The sequence below is a fragment of the Heloderma suspectum genome, chromosome 15, assembly GCF_057233095.1.
Source record: "Heloderma suspectum isolate Gila_16-S chromosome 15, 16-S_ref, whole genome shotgun sequence".
NCBI classification, from domain to species: Eukaryota; Metazoa; Chordata; class Lepidosauria; order Squamata; family Helodermatidae; genus Heloderma; species Heloderma suspectum.
In genome coordinates this window covers 4896874-4911164 of record NC_139472.1, presented here as the reverse complement: position 1 = coordinate 4911164, position 14291 = coordinate 4896874, and the positions used below count along the sequence as shown (strand labels likewise).

General features: G+C 47.4%; 1 protein-coding gene across 2 annotated transcripts in view; it reads left to right on the top strand.

Annotated features, from left to right (window-relative positions):
- The first annotated feature begins 9614 nt into the window (after positions 1-9614).
- Positions 9615-14291, top strand: part of TTLL10 (tubulin tyrosine ligase like 10) — a 122537-nt gene continuing 117860 nt past the window's right edge. For both annotated transcript variants that reach the window (XM_084821902.1, XM_084821901.1), the window contains exon 1: positions 9615-9930. In XM_084821902.1, the coding sequence (XP_084678028.1) occupies positions 9868-9930 (63 nt within the window). In that variant the 5' untranslated portion in view covers positions 9615-9867. The remainder of the gene's footprint in view (positions 9931-14291) is intronic.

Here is a 14291-nt window from a genome sequence, read left to right as displayed (position 1 = left end):
AGGGCCGGCTCTACCGTAAGGCAGGGTGAGGCGGCTGCCTCAGGTGGCAGATGTTGGTGGGCGTGGAGCAGAAGCAGGGGATTGGAGTCCAGCTGTGCGTACCATGTGGCCTCCCCTACACTCCACTAACATAGGAATATAGGAAGCTGCCTCATACTGGGAATTGAACCTGGGACCTTTTGCATGCAAAGCGGGTGTTCTACCACGGAGCCATTAAGCCAGCCTGCTTCCCTCAGGTACGGTGGAGGAAGTTGTCCCATCACCAGTGTTGAAGTCAGATTCAAGGGGGAGAGATCTGGAGTGGGGGAATATAATCCTTCACCTCAGGCAGCAAAATATCTTGCGCCCAGCCTGGAAATAAGTCCCTTCTCCATCAGCTATAGCTTTTAATGCGGCCCAAGCAAAAAAAAACACCCCAAAACCAAACATCCCTCCCTTTCAGTCTTAAGCGGGGAGCCCTGAATTACAATAACATTATTACAAGAGCGTTCCTTTGGTAGTAGAGCTTGGGCGATGCACCCACCGAGAGCAGAGACTTTTCGTTTCCGTGACAGAGCCAGATAAGGCCGTCATTTCTTTGCTCCAAAGAATGAAAAGATGACAGGGACACAAACAGCCCCACATCGGGGTTTTATCCGCAAATGATCTTGCCATTAATCATCAGCCATGTAAGCTGTCACGTCAACTGCTTCCTACATGCGGGAGCTGGCGCATGGAACTCCTGCTGTGTTTCCACACACAGCAGGGGCTCGGTGAGCTCTGAAGCTCGCTCAGTCTACAGGTGGCGGGTGGAGACTCACAATCCCTAGATCTGGCCTACCTCACAGGGATTGTTGTGAGGCTAACACCGCTGCTCCAACAAAGTCCAACCACCTTAGAAGAGCAGATGCAGAAGGTAACACAAAGGGACCCTTTTGAACAGGACCATTCAATTCAATTATGTCAGGCTTTCTTCCCCCTGCTTGGAAGTCCAAAGTGATCCCGATACAGATTAGGTTTTCCTCACTGCTAGCAGCAATGGGGAAAGAGATAACTTTATTGGGATCTCTGGATGAAAGCGGGGAGAGAAGTCCAGCGATCAGTGATGGTACAATGGGGGGGGATTCCTTGTTGGCAGTGAGGTGGCTGGGTCGGGGTCAGAGTGAAGGCCATCCCCAGGGCACAGGTTGTGCACCCCTGCACTAAAACTACTAGGGTCCCTGGGGGTACATTCCTGGCTTAAGGGGTGGAACCTAGGAAGGAAGGGGTGGTGTCTCACAGGTCATTGGGTAGAGCCTAGGAGATGTCGCACATCAATGGGTGGAGCCTGGGAGATAATGGGTGATGTCTCACCAGTCAATGGATGGAACCTGGGAGATCATAGAATCATAGAATAGTAGGGTTGGAAGGGGCCTACAAGGCCAAAGATGATGGGTGGTGCCTCACCAGTCAATAGATGGAACCTGGGAGATAATGGTTGGTGTCTCACCGGTCAATAGATGGAACCTGAGAGATAATGGGTGGTGTCTCACCGGTCAATAGATGGAACCTGAGAGATAAGGGGTGGTGTCTCACCGGTCAATAGATGGAACCTGGGAGATAATGGGTGGTGTCTCACCGGTCAATAGATGGAACCTGGGAGATAATGGGTGGTATCTCACTGGTCAGTGGATGAAACCTGGGAGATAATGGGCAGAGTCTCACTGGTCAATGGGTGGAGCCCAGGAGTTAATGGGTGTTGTCCCACAGGGGGTGGAGTCTAGTGTGTTGGGATGGAGTCAAGTGGAACCTAGAGGGGCCAGCGGATGGCACGTGTCAGTTCAGGGGAAAGACTTAGCCTTGTCTTTTGCTTCATGGGAAACCAGAGGGTGACACCAATGGTTTCGAGATAGCTGAGGTGATGGACACTGCCTTGAATGACTTTAAAGGGGGAGTAGACAACTTCAAGGAGGAGAGATCTGCCAATGGCTATCAGGCATGAAGGCTCAATGAAGCTTTCTTGTTCAGAGGCAGTATACCTCTGAATATTGGTTGCTGGAGGAGGTAAGACAGGGTAGGCCTATCACCTTCGTGTCTTGCCTGTAGACTTCCCAGGGGCATCTGGTTGGCCAGTTTGGGAAGCAGGGTGCAGGACTAGACAGTCCTTTGGCTGTTCCTTATGCTTACATTTTGATGGAGTTCATTTTTATTTACAGAGGCTCAAGCATATCTTCCGAGACCCCTAGTTAGAATGCTTTAGCTGCTTCCTTGAGTTGCCAGGTCACTGGAGGATCTGACCCTGAGATGCAGGGAGGAGCTTGGGACAGGGCCAAGGGTAGGCATGATCAGGCACCTGCCAAGGGCCCACAAATCAGCAAAGGCCCACTGACAGTAGCCCCTTGGACTTGGCCCTCCTCTTCACCATGGCAACTGCTTGTTCCCCTGCCTCTTGCTGTGGCCCAGACAACGGTGGTGGCGAGAAGGAGGAGCAGGAGATGCCACAGCCTCCTTGCTCCCTGGCTGTCTGCCTGCCAAGAAAGCAAGATGGAAAAGAGGAGGAGGACCAAGCAATGATGGAAAAGGGGAGGACGACCAAGAGCAGCTGGTGACCATGGCGCTGAGAAGGTAGACTCACTGAGGGAGAGGGCCTGTTGAGGGTGCCTTGTCTAAGTGCCCTCCAAACCTGGGGCTGGCGATGGCCTAGCAGATAGGGGGTGGAGTCTATTGTGGTAGGTGGAGCCTGGTGACAGTGGCATCTGTCAAGTCAAGCTAGCTGTGCCCGGGGACCCAGGGGCTGGAGTTTGATATTTATCGGGGCAGAGCAAGAAGCAAACAGTTTCCCATCAGGCCAAGCAGGAATTAGTCTGTTGCCCCCCTGCCCCAATTTCTGGACTCCCAGCAGTGAGATTTCACTGTTTCCTCTGGAGATCCTGCAGCTAAAATGCTGAAGCATCAAGTTCAAACCTTGAGATCCAGCAACTTTTCTTCACGTTCCTCCCAGAATCTCCTTGGCCCACATTTTATTACCGACTCTTCTGCAGGGGAAAAAGAAATGGCTCCATCTGGCAAGTAAACTCTACACCTACTTCTCAGTTATTAGGTTGTGTCTTCGGGGAGTTTTCCAGGTGCGCGGACTAATCAGCATGATAATTGGTCATTTCATTAAACAACATCTTCCCTGAGAAGCTGGGGACCGTGTTTCCTTAAAAACAAGCGGAAGGAGCCAATGTGTGAGGTCGCATTTCGCTCTTGAGTTTGCAAAGCGGCCATCGCAGTCTTGAATTCGCTCAAAACAAAACATCAGTTTGAAAATCCACTGCCTTATACCTCAACCTCCACTTTAGCTGATTTATTACTATTATTATTACAAAAACCCACAATAGCCATTTTAGATTAGATTGTTCTTTATTTCTAACAATGCCACATTCATTTTCGAACTTCGAACAGTATTTCTAATTCCATACCTATTGGGAAAACAAGGCAGAGTTTTGTGATGCCTTAAAAAGACTACCAGATTTACCTTGGCATAATGTTTTGTGGACTAAAAGCTCACGTCATCATATGCCAATTGGGACATTTACCAACTGGCAGAGAGATTGGCAGAGAGACAGAAAGACAGACGCATACACACAGAAAGAGATAGATATTTCTATGCGAAGCTCAAACGCATATCAGATGAACACTAGCAATGTACGAGAATTTAATTTCTGTTCGCAGATCATATGAACATGTCCTGTTCCTGAATGTGAATTCCCCTGAGAAAAGTTTGCAAATTCCCGAATTTGCTATCGTGTTTGGAAAATGTGTATTTTTTTAATTGTACATTAAAATGCTCCCCCCCCCAATACAAATGTTCATGCTTTACTCAATGGGGTAAAAGTGTGCACTTTTGAAAAGCGTGCTTTCCCATTCGAAATCCGCCATTTCCCACTTGAACAAGCCAAAACAGACCTCGACAACAGAAATGGGAGTGAGCCAAGCCAAGATTCGAAGTGATCTTCAGAGAATTCAGGAGTGCTCAAAAATTGCTGCTTCTCTCACCTCTAATCAGCCCAGTGGCCATTCACTGCAGTGATAATTGCCTAAGAGGACTCTAGCCCACAAAAGCTTGTAGCATAATAAAGCTATTAGTCTTTAACCCGCCACAAGACTCTTTCTTGTTTTACCATCCTACCAGCTTTCCTCCCCTAACTTAACACCTCTCTCCTAGTCTATATTGAGTCCTAAACAAGCAGAATGGGGAATAAAATTATTTGCATCGATGCACAGCTGGCGCCAGGGGTTGGCACCACAGGGCACCTGCTGAGGCCCACACTGAGCGGGGACCACACTATGAACCTCCAAAGCCCCCTAAGCTCACCAGTTGTCTTCTTTGTTATTGGTGATGGTTCACCTGCTTTCCCTGGGCATGTGAGCAGTGCTAAAGGCAAGGGGAAGGGACCATGCCCCCCACTTCCGGGTGTTGTGAGAAAATGTGTGTGTGTGTGTTACGTATGGGTGTGTGAGGGAGTGTGTTGAGTAGCCCTGCCCAGTTTTGCTTTGGCCCCACCCACGTTTTGAAGCAGCCCGTCCACCATTGGCACCCCCCCCCCAGAAGGTTAGCCACAAGAGACTCTTGTCCTCAGGCCAAAAAAAGGATTCCCAATCCTGCTTTAACCTATTTCCCCCCAAACTTCTGCTCATAGAGAGGCATACTTAAGTTAGGAATGCCCATCACTGGGAAATCTGTTTCATTTTTGGCTCAACAGAGTTCTGCGGCATGAACTCCGGGAACCTTTTTGCACATTTTAGGGGCAGGGGGGAAGGTTCTACAATTTGCACAACTTTTTTGCATAATTTGCCCAAATTATAGCCCAATTTGCACAAATATACATGAATTCGACCATATTTTGTGTAAGTTGCACAGATTTGGCTGTAATTTGCACGAAGTTGGCCATAGATTGCAAAAATTGCCTAGAAATTTGTGCATATTGTAGAGCCTTCTGTCCCCCTCCCTCAATGTTCAAAATTCCCTAGCAGATTGAGTTGGATGCTGCAGGGGGGGGGGGCACTTAGGAAAACCCATTGAACTCCACTCTCGAAATGGATTTCTCTGACATCCCTAATGTCAGGGTGGACACTGAGCCCATAGAATCCCAGAGTAGTTCTGATTCTGAGGAAGAGGAGTCACTCCTGGGAGAGGAGCGCACTCCTCTTTCCCAGGGCCAACAGCTGACGGAGATTCCTCCCACCAGCATTTCTAGCTTAGATAGCAGTCCTGGGAGTGACAGAGCGTGGGAAGCAGACTTGATGGACGCGCGACGCCAACGCAGAGAGCAGCGCCAAATGGAGGGCGCAGAAAGGAGGCGTAGTGCCCGGTTGGCGCGCAAAAATGGCTGCGCCCAGAGGATCCAAGGGAAAAGGGGAGGGACTCTCCCTAGTCCTTAAGTTCAGGGGTCTGCCAGTAATTCCCTTTCAAACGGGGACCAACTGTACCAATGTAGGGCATAGGTACTCTGCTGCTCATATCTAGTTGCTAACAGTAGAGTTGTTAAGTTGTAAAAGAGGAATAAAGCTTTGAAAAGAATCCATTTGTCTGTGTCTGGACTTGGCTACTGGATTAGACTGAGAGAGGCCTCCAAGGAGCCCTTGACACCTAACTTAAGTTGCTGAACTGAAGTTAGATATACACACTTGCATGCACCAAAGGTCTGACTTTTAAAGTGTGTTAGGAATCAGAAATATGTGCTTCGAAGAAGCCTCATGTGGACAGCAGACCCAGAACAGCAACTCAATGCGGAGAAACAACAGGCAGCCCCCCTTTAAGGCATTTTGCTGTCCCTCTGCACTGGGAGTGTGCCTGATTCAGAGATGTAGCAGAATCACCTATTCCCAGCAGAGGCTGACTGGAAGGAGGCCAGTCCAGAACAGGGAATCATGCAGAGACAGAACAGACAGCCTTCTCTGGAGGAGAGCATCTGCGGAAGGTCTCAGGTTCAGTCTCTGGCATCTCCAGTTAAAAGGACACCCAGCTTACAAGTGAATGGTGTGTGTGTGTGTGTGTGTGTGTGTGTGTGAGACCTTTCACTGCTGGAGACCTTGGGGCAATGCCAGCTCCAGGTCTTTGAGGGCACTTGACAAAGACAAGCTCAGTGGATCTTCTCCTTTAGTGAGTCAGCCTTCTCACCGCCATCCTCAGCAGCTGCTATTGCTGCTCCTTCCCCTCCTCCTTCTCATCATGGCTCCCACTTGCTGCCTTGGCAGGCAGAGAGCCAGGGAGCAAGGAGGCCGCGGCATCTCCTGCTCCTCCTCCTCACCCCCACCCATGTCTGGGCCAGAGCGAGAGGCCGGGGAACAAGCAGGTTGCAGTGGCGAAGAGGAGGAGCAAGTCCAGGGGGATCTTGCCAGTGGGCCCCTGCTGAGGTGTGGGCCCCAGGCATGTGCCTGATGATGCCGAACCTTGATGCCAGCCCTGCTCTTAAGGCAGCTTTCCTGGGCGAGGAGGACAGATAGCTTGACCTGGCATAAGGCATCTTGCTGGGCGTCTCTGCAAGTGGATACAGCCTGGAGATCTCAGGACTCCTTTCATCACACGACAGGCATTGATTTCTCATTTCTCATGGCATACCAACAGGCCCCACATCACCCAGTTAGGGGTTGATGGCTGTAATCAATGCAAAACAGTTGGCAGGTTTTATCCATAGCAATGAAGGAAGTGTTTCCAGGTCAAATTAAGTTTTGTTTATGTATCATATGTGTCACCCCTTCAGAGTCGTCGGCCCCACGATCAACTGCTCTATGTGAATGCACCTTTGCTCTTTTGTGGATCAACACAGGCTTTTCAGATATGCAAGAACATCCCGACTTATTTCCCCCCTCCACCTTGTAGCTAGGGATGTCTGTTGCTAGGAACTCTCCAGGTTCTCGAACAGGAGTTATTTCTAATAACACCAAAAGTTCTTGGTGGCTGCTGGGCTCCCCACAAAGAATACGGAACCTTAGTCCAATCCAGCAAAGAATTTATTCTGTTCTTAAGCAAGTTGGTATACTCAGGAACACTTAACTCAGATTACTTTGGAAGGGCTGCAACCCAATGGTAGAACACATCTGCATGCAGGGGGACCCAGGTTCGATCCCTGGCATCACCAGGCAGGGCCAGGAAAGACTCCTGTGTGAGACCCTGGACAGCCACTGCCAGTCAGTGTAGAACAGCCTTCCTCAACAAAGTGCCCTCCAGATGTTTTGGACTATAACTCCCATTCTCCCCAGCCAGCATGGGCAGTGCTCAGGGCTGATGGCAATTGTAGTCCAAATAAGGATGTGCGAATCAGCAAAATGTGAGCTCACCGAAGTTCTCCGAATTCCATCTCAAAGCTCCTTCCGACTTGCGTCCATATCAGATTGCGAGCTTTGCTTTTTTTTCTTCTTGCATGAAAATCTGTCTGTATTGCAGTGTGCATTTTTCAAATGTGCATATCAATTGTGCACAGCTTTGAAACGTATGCATTCTACTCCCAATGATTAAAGCGATCTGTGTGCTTTTTCAAAAGTACGCTGTTTTCATGCGCATCTTTGTACGCATGCTGTTGGACACATTGTTTTGGTCTGTGAATCACATTGCAAGCTCGGAAACGTAGAGACTTCGACTGCAGATTGCTTCCGAGTGCGTGTTTGGTCTGGAAGGTGCGAACTGGATAAAACCTCGATCAGAAATGAACTGAAACGAATGCCTCATCCATCCCTAAGTCCAAAACATATAGGGAGCACCCTGGAGTGGAAGACTGATGCAGAAAATACTAAGCCATTGGTCTAACTCAGTGTAAGGCATGTTTGTAGTTAAATCAGCCCTTTACTCAGAACCATGGGGGCTAGAATCTTACTCGGTTGTTAGGGAAAGGGCTTAGTGATAGGGCTTATGATTTGTGTACAGAAGTTGCCAGCTTCAATCCCCAACATCTCCAGGTAAGAATGGGGAAGCCTGAAGCCCAGGAGAGCTGCTGCCAGTCAGTGTCAACAATACTGGGCCTGATAGACCAAGGGTATGAGCTAGTATAAGGCAGCTACCCACGTTCCTACATCATGTCTTACATGTTAAGGGATCCTGGATATGAATTCTTTCTTTGCATATTGTCAGCACACTGATGGACCACAAGGAGGCTAGTAACCATGCATGTAGAACAGGGTTCCCCAAACTTTGGGAGCCAGTGGAATTTTGATTAAGTGTCACAGGCGCTCTTGCAAAAATGCAGCCATAGGGCAGGACTTGCCAATCCATAAAATGACTACCATGGTGGCCATGTCTGGTCAAAAAACACTCATTTCCCAGCAGGAAAATGGGTGAGGCTGAATGCAAAGTAACTTGCCCAAGAAGCAAAGGACAAGACTGCTCCAAAACAGCACATCACTCTTTGGAACCCAAATAAAGATGGCGCTGGAGGGTGGTGCTTCACTTTGCAGCATGCCAGTCTCCCAGGTTTTTTTTTTTTAAGTTGTTAATCATTTTGAGAATTCTTAAGAAATAAATAAAAATTGGGAGGGGCGGGGAGCCTGGCAGGCACAAGAGAAGTGTCCGCATTGGTGGCCACAGGCATCTTGTTGGAGATCCCAGGTGTAGGACCTGGATGGGCAGAAGGTAGATCTCCGGATGTTTGGGACGTCGAATCCCAGAAACCCTTGCCAGCAGGACCAATGGCCAGGAATGCTGGGAGTTGATGCACAAAACATCTGGAGATCCACCTTCTGCCCACCCCGGATATAAACCATGGAAAACTGAACTCAACCCAGCCCTGCAGTCAGTGCTGGCTCCAGGTTTTTGAGGGCCCTGGGCAAGACACCCTCAATAGGTCCCCTCCCTCAGTGAGTCTCCTTTCTCACCACCATGATCACCAGCTCTTGCTCCTCCTCCTCTTCTTCATCGTTGCTACCTCTTGCTTGCTTGGCAGGCAGAGAGCCCAGGAGCAAGGAGGCCATGGCACCTCACTACCACCACCGTTGTCTGGGGCAGAGTGAGAGGCAAGGGAGGAAGCAGGTTGCAATGGGGAAGAGGAGTAACTCCAGGGGGCTCTTGTCAGTGGGCCCTTGGCAGATGCCTGATTATCCCTACCTTGACGCCGGCCCAGCCTGCAGTAAACCCTTCACATGGATTTCTGCTGGATGGCAACATCTTGTATCCTACTCCCACTGAATGCCACATGAGGCCGCTTTCTTTTTTCAGGCTCTTGCCTCCTCCCCTGCTTAGGGCAATTATGGCAACTTGGAGCAGGGGAAGCTGGTTGCCTAACCAGAGTCCTCTGCCAGAGCATTATACACCCTGTTGTAAAATCCCCTTTCAACCAGTTAGCCTGCCTTTTTTCCCCAAGCTGATCTGATGGCCGAGAGCAAGCCACAGCTGCAAGCCCAGGCTGTATTTTATATAGCATGGCAGCCCCTCAAGATTAATCCCCCCCCCAGCCATGTTTGAAAGGAAACGATCCTTCCGAGGTGGGGGGAAGCTCCGAAGCCTATTGTGGGGTCCGTGGCTGCATCACGCCAGGCACTTCCCCTTCTGCCCTATCCCAAGATGGCAGGGACACACCTGTTCATGGCTAGGGGCAAGGAGATTGGTCGGATGCAAAGAATGCACCTGCGCGGGGAGGGGTCGAGGAGGTACATGTAAGCCTAGCCGTTAGACATTCTCCGTCTCTTCTCTATTGCAGCTTAAACGAGCAGATCGATTCTTCCACGATGACCATGCAATGCTGCACCTTCCCCCGCCTTTTAAACTTTTTTGTTAGGATTTGCTTTTCCTTTCAGTACCTTAAAATGCACAGAAGCTGTCCTGATTTCTCACATGCTTTATGAAAAAGAAAAGAAAAAAAGACAACCAGGACGGCGGTGTCCTGCAAAACTTCTCGCCGAGAAACCAGTTCCTGCACCGCCTTTGCCATCGAGATGCGGAAAAGATCCGAAGCTAAAGTGGTTCGCGAGAGGCCTGCCACAACTCGCTTTATTCATGTATTTATTGATTTACGATGCTTGACGGTCGTGGGTTGGGGAAAGGTTACTTGGCGCCTTGCACCAAAGTCATGTAAATGCTGCCACAGTCCTTGTAGGTTCCAAGGATTCCATCATTACTCGTTGGATGAGCACTAAAATGGGAGTTTAGTGGTGTTTGCGGATGGCTGTAGTAAAATGCGCTTTGCTAAGGTGTGCTTTTAAGGGCTTCTGTCCCACTTTCTTTTGTCTCTTTTTTTTTTTTCCTTCTCCAGGTAGAATGAAGGAAGTTTTGTAAAACCGTATCAGGTTTTGTCTGCTTGGAGATGGAAGGCGGGGTTGGGGGGTGGGTGGGCGGGATACGAGGCTGAGATGGCTGAAAAAACTCATGAATTCAAACATTCACCTTGCAACTAGCCAAACCAGTTCGGGCAGGTGGAGGCAAAGGAGCAAAGTTATTCAATAGGAGGCAGCCAATGGGGGGAAAGTGAGTCTCACGGATCTTGACAAAGGAGCCAGATTTGGGATCAGTTGTGATGGCTGAATTGTGGCGATTAGGCGGGGGGAAAGCCATTTGGCAAGGAACCATAAGATGAAGAGAAAACCAACCTGCCTATGGTTTGTAACTAGCGTCGAATCCTAAATGCCTTTGTTTGCTCATGATCCTTGTTTCCTTTCATCCTTTTCTTAATTTCCTAAAAACATTGATACTCTAGATGTTGTAACCCTCTTTAATGGGGAAAATGAACATTAGTTCAATGGTGCTGACAAATACTTTGAGCCATTGAGGAGAGAGAGAGAGAGAGAGAGATGTTTTTCGTTCACTAACACTGAAACCATAAATAATGTTATAATGTAAGGGATAAGACAGATGGACTTCGATTCTTTGATGGGTTTTTTTGAAATTAACTGGAGGCGAGATGAAGGACTTTTGACTGAGTTCGGAGTTATTGGTGTTGGCTTAGAGGAGCCATTTTGAGTTGAACTGTTTGTTCTTTTCTCTCTAGAGCCTTTTTATAGCAGCTGCATGTCTAAGTGAGCAGAACGGGAGCCTCTTTGCTTCCTCCTAATCTTTGCTCCAGTTCTCTGCCGTTAGGGCCCTCCCTCCATGCCAAGAACAACCTGTCTCTACTTGCCGTGTCTAGTTGGGCAGTACGAAAGAGGCACCAGACAGAACGAGTTGCGGGGTGGGGGGGTTAGAAAGAATAGCATGTTAATTTGAAATACACAGGAACCTTCTAGCGGTCAACAATTGGGTATTGAGAGATGATCCAAATCATTTGTGCATGCAGTAAATGTTCGAAAGAATGGCATTTTTTGTGCGGAGGGGGGGGAGGGAGGAGAAACTTGGCTTTTTGTCAGCTCTTGTTGGGCTGTTGCAGCTTTTATTGACACAGTCAATCGGGCAAGAGTGAAGACGTGTGTGTTTTGTAAGCATGCAAACCTTCCTCCTCATCGGCTGGTTCCAAAGCAGGAAGAGGCAGTTGGTCATTGTGGACTTTAGGGGTGTGGAATGGATGCAGAGTGCTTTGCTTGGCCTTCACCTGTTAGGAGAACCATTGCCTGGGACAGGGTAAGTCAACCAGATGTTTTGGACTACAAGCCCCATAACCCTTGCCCATTGGCCATGCTGGCTGGGGCTGATGGGAGTTGTTTTCCAAAACAACTGGAGGGGACCAGGTTGCCTAGTCCCATCCTGGAAAGTTCCTACCCTTTGCTTCAAAAATTAAAAGAATACACACACACACACATGCCTGGTTTTCATTTTTTTTTTAGAAAGGTGCCATTCAAATGTATCTTGAGTTGAATGCTATCCAGTCTCATTATCTTCTAAAATGGAAGTCCCAGTGAAATAGTTATGGGAAAAAGAAGGAATCTGCCTGTATTGCTCACTTACTTCCATCCAAACCCTTTAATTAGGTTTCATCCCTCTTCGTGTAATGCTCCTCCAATATAAGCTTGCTTCTAAAGCTGCAATTCTCCGCATGCTTACTAGGGAGTAAGCATAGGGATTTACGAGGGATTTACTTCTGAGTAAGCAAGCTTAGGCTTGTGTTGCATGACTAGCTACCGTACTGAACGGTGTTGCATGACTAGCAACTTGTGTTGCAAGACTAGCTACCGTACTGTGCCTGCAGAAACTGTACAGAAATTAAGGAGGTGGGCATAGGATCGCTCTAGGACATCCTTCCTCAATTTGGCACTTTCCAGATGTGTTTGGACTCCAACTCCCATCATCTCTACCCACTGTGGAAGATGTGATTTGTAGCCCAACATGTCTGAAGGGCCTCAGGTTGGGGAAGGTTGTTTGAGGCTGACATCCCGTTGAACTCAGGGGCAAAACTCCTACAGGTTTGAGCGAATCTCCATTAATAATAATTCTTAGGATGAGAATGTTCAAGGTGTTTTACATCCATGATCTTGTTGTCATCCTTACATCAATGGTATTATCTCCATATTACATATGGGGCAGGAGAAGGGAGAACATGAGGCCTCAAATGGTATATTTCAGATAGAAAGTTGCCAAGATCCCATTTTGAAAAAAGAACCTAGCTAAGTTCACGGCAGAGGCAAGAGTCCCCATTTGCAGCCCAGCCTCCGAAAAGTCATTTTCAAAGGATCAAAAAGGTAGCCCACAAAAATCATTAAAAGCCCTTGTTTGAAATATGGGGGCATCCAGAACCCCCAACGTAGGTTCAGTATCCTGATCTGCCTCATATCCCTGCTCCTATTTAAACTTATTAAACTGAGAAATAAATATGAGCATTCATGTGTACTTTAAGATACCAAGTACAGTTTTTGCACAGTCCCGTTTGCAGGCCTTTAAACAGAATTAATAGTTCACACATTGTTGTTTTCAATCCACTTCCTATAATATAATTATGTATCAGTAACATCCCACACTTTAATAGGGTCTTTGACTTGAATGGTGTTACTGCAGCAGAAGTAATCACTGAATGATAGCCTGGGGGCCTGATTCTGACCATATTTACTTGGGAGTATCTCCCATCGATTCCAATGGATTTACTTCCAGATTACGTATGTTTAGGATGTTCCATTAAAATCCATGGCACTCCCAAGTAAATTTGTTTTGTGTAAATTGTAGGGAGTTAGATAAATGCAGCCTAATCTTGTGGAGATTTACTCAGAAGTAAGTCCCACTATGTTAAATAGGGCCTGTGCCTGATTAAGAGTGCACAGGAGTTGTCCAAAGAATAGACAATTCTATGCCTGTATACCTGGAAGTAAGACCCATTGTGTCCTGTCAAGATTACTCTTGAGTAAGCATACACAGGATTGAAGCCTTAAAGTCCCTCAAAAAAAACCACGACTGAGCTAGCCTAAATATAGATGAATGCTACAAATGGTTACATATTGATTGTCATTAGATTTTCAAATATCAATGCTTGCTTTCTACAAACCCTAAAAAATACACTTAAAAACAAAAACCAATGGCTGGAGTTCTATGCACACTTATTTGGGATAAATCCCAATGAACCCAAGGATGACCAATTCCCGAATAAATATGCAAGCTTCAAAATCTTATATACCATTAACTTTCCCCTTCGAGTAGTCTCATACAATGGACTACAACTAGGAGTAAATTTAAGCATGTGAGTAAATCAATGCGTGGTTGGGTAATATAATTATTTTCTCCTGAATTCTGACTCTAATCATATTTAACCATGGATTGGCTTTCTTAGCTACTGAGTGCTGCCCCTTCCAATCCCTCCCCCGTCCCCCTAAGCAGGTTGTTACAATAAGCATATTTTACTGAACGTAATATCGGTTCAGGCTTAAAACTGAGCAAGGTGCAGATTTCAAATACCGATTTACTGACACCCGATCCTTATTTGTACAGCTCAGTCCTAGTCCTGTTTACCTGAAAATAAATCCCTCTGTGTTCAATGGGGTTTACTCCCAGGTAAGTGTGTACAAAACAGCAGCCTTAAGAGAAACATTTTGATGTTAACTTCAGTTAAAAGTGCCTGGTTTGGATCAAATATCTGTCTTTTGTGGATGGAAGAGAACTCGTGGAGGGTACTACGGAGAGAAGAGGGCTAGGTGGTCTACATCTGCTGGCCCGCCTGCCTGCACCTAAATCTGAATCTAACCCCCTGACTTTAAACAGGCTGCCCTGAGCAAACAACAGTGACATTTAAATTGCTCCCCACAAAAAAAGAAATGTATTAAATCGTCGTTGCAACTGAAAGACATCAAAACATCAAAACAAAGATGGGATTGTTCCCCTCCCCACTCCTTAATCAAAGAGACTAAAGCAGGTGAAACTGTAAATTCAAATAAGCTTAATTATCTCATTCCATGCTCTAGCAAAGTGTTTGCAAATTGCTGTTGTTCACTGTCTTGTTTTCCCGTACACG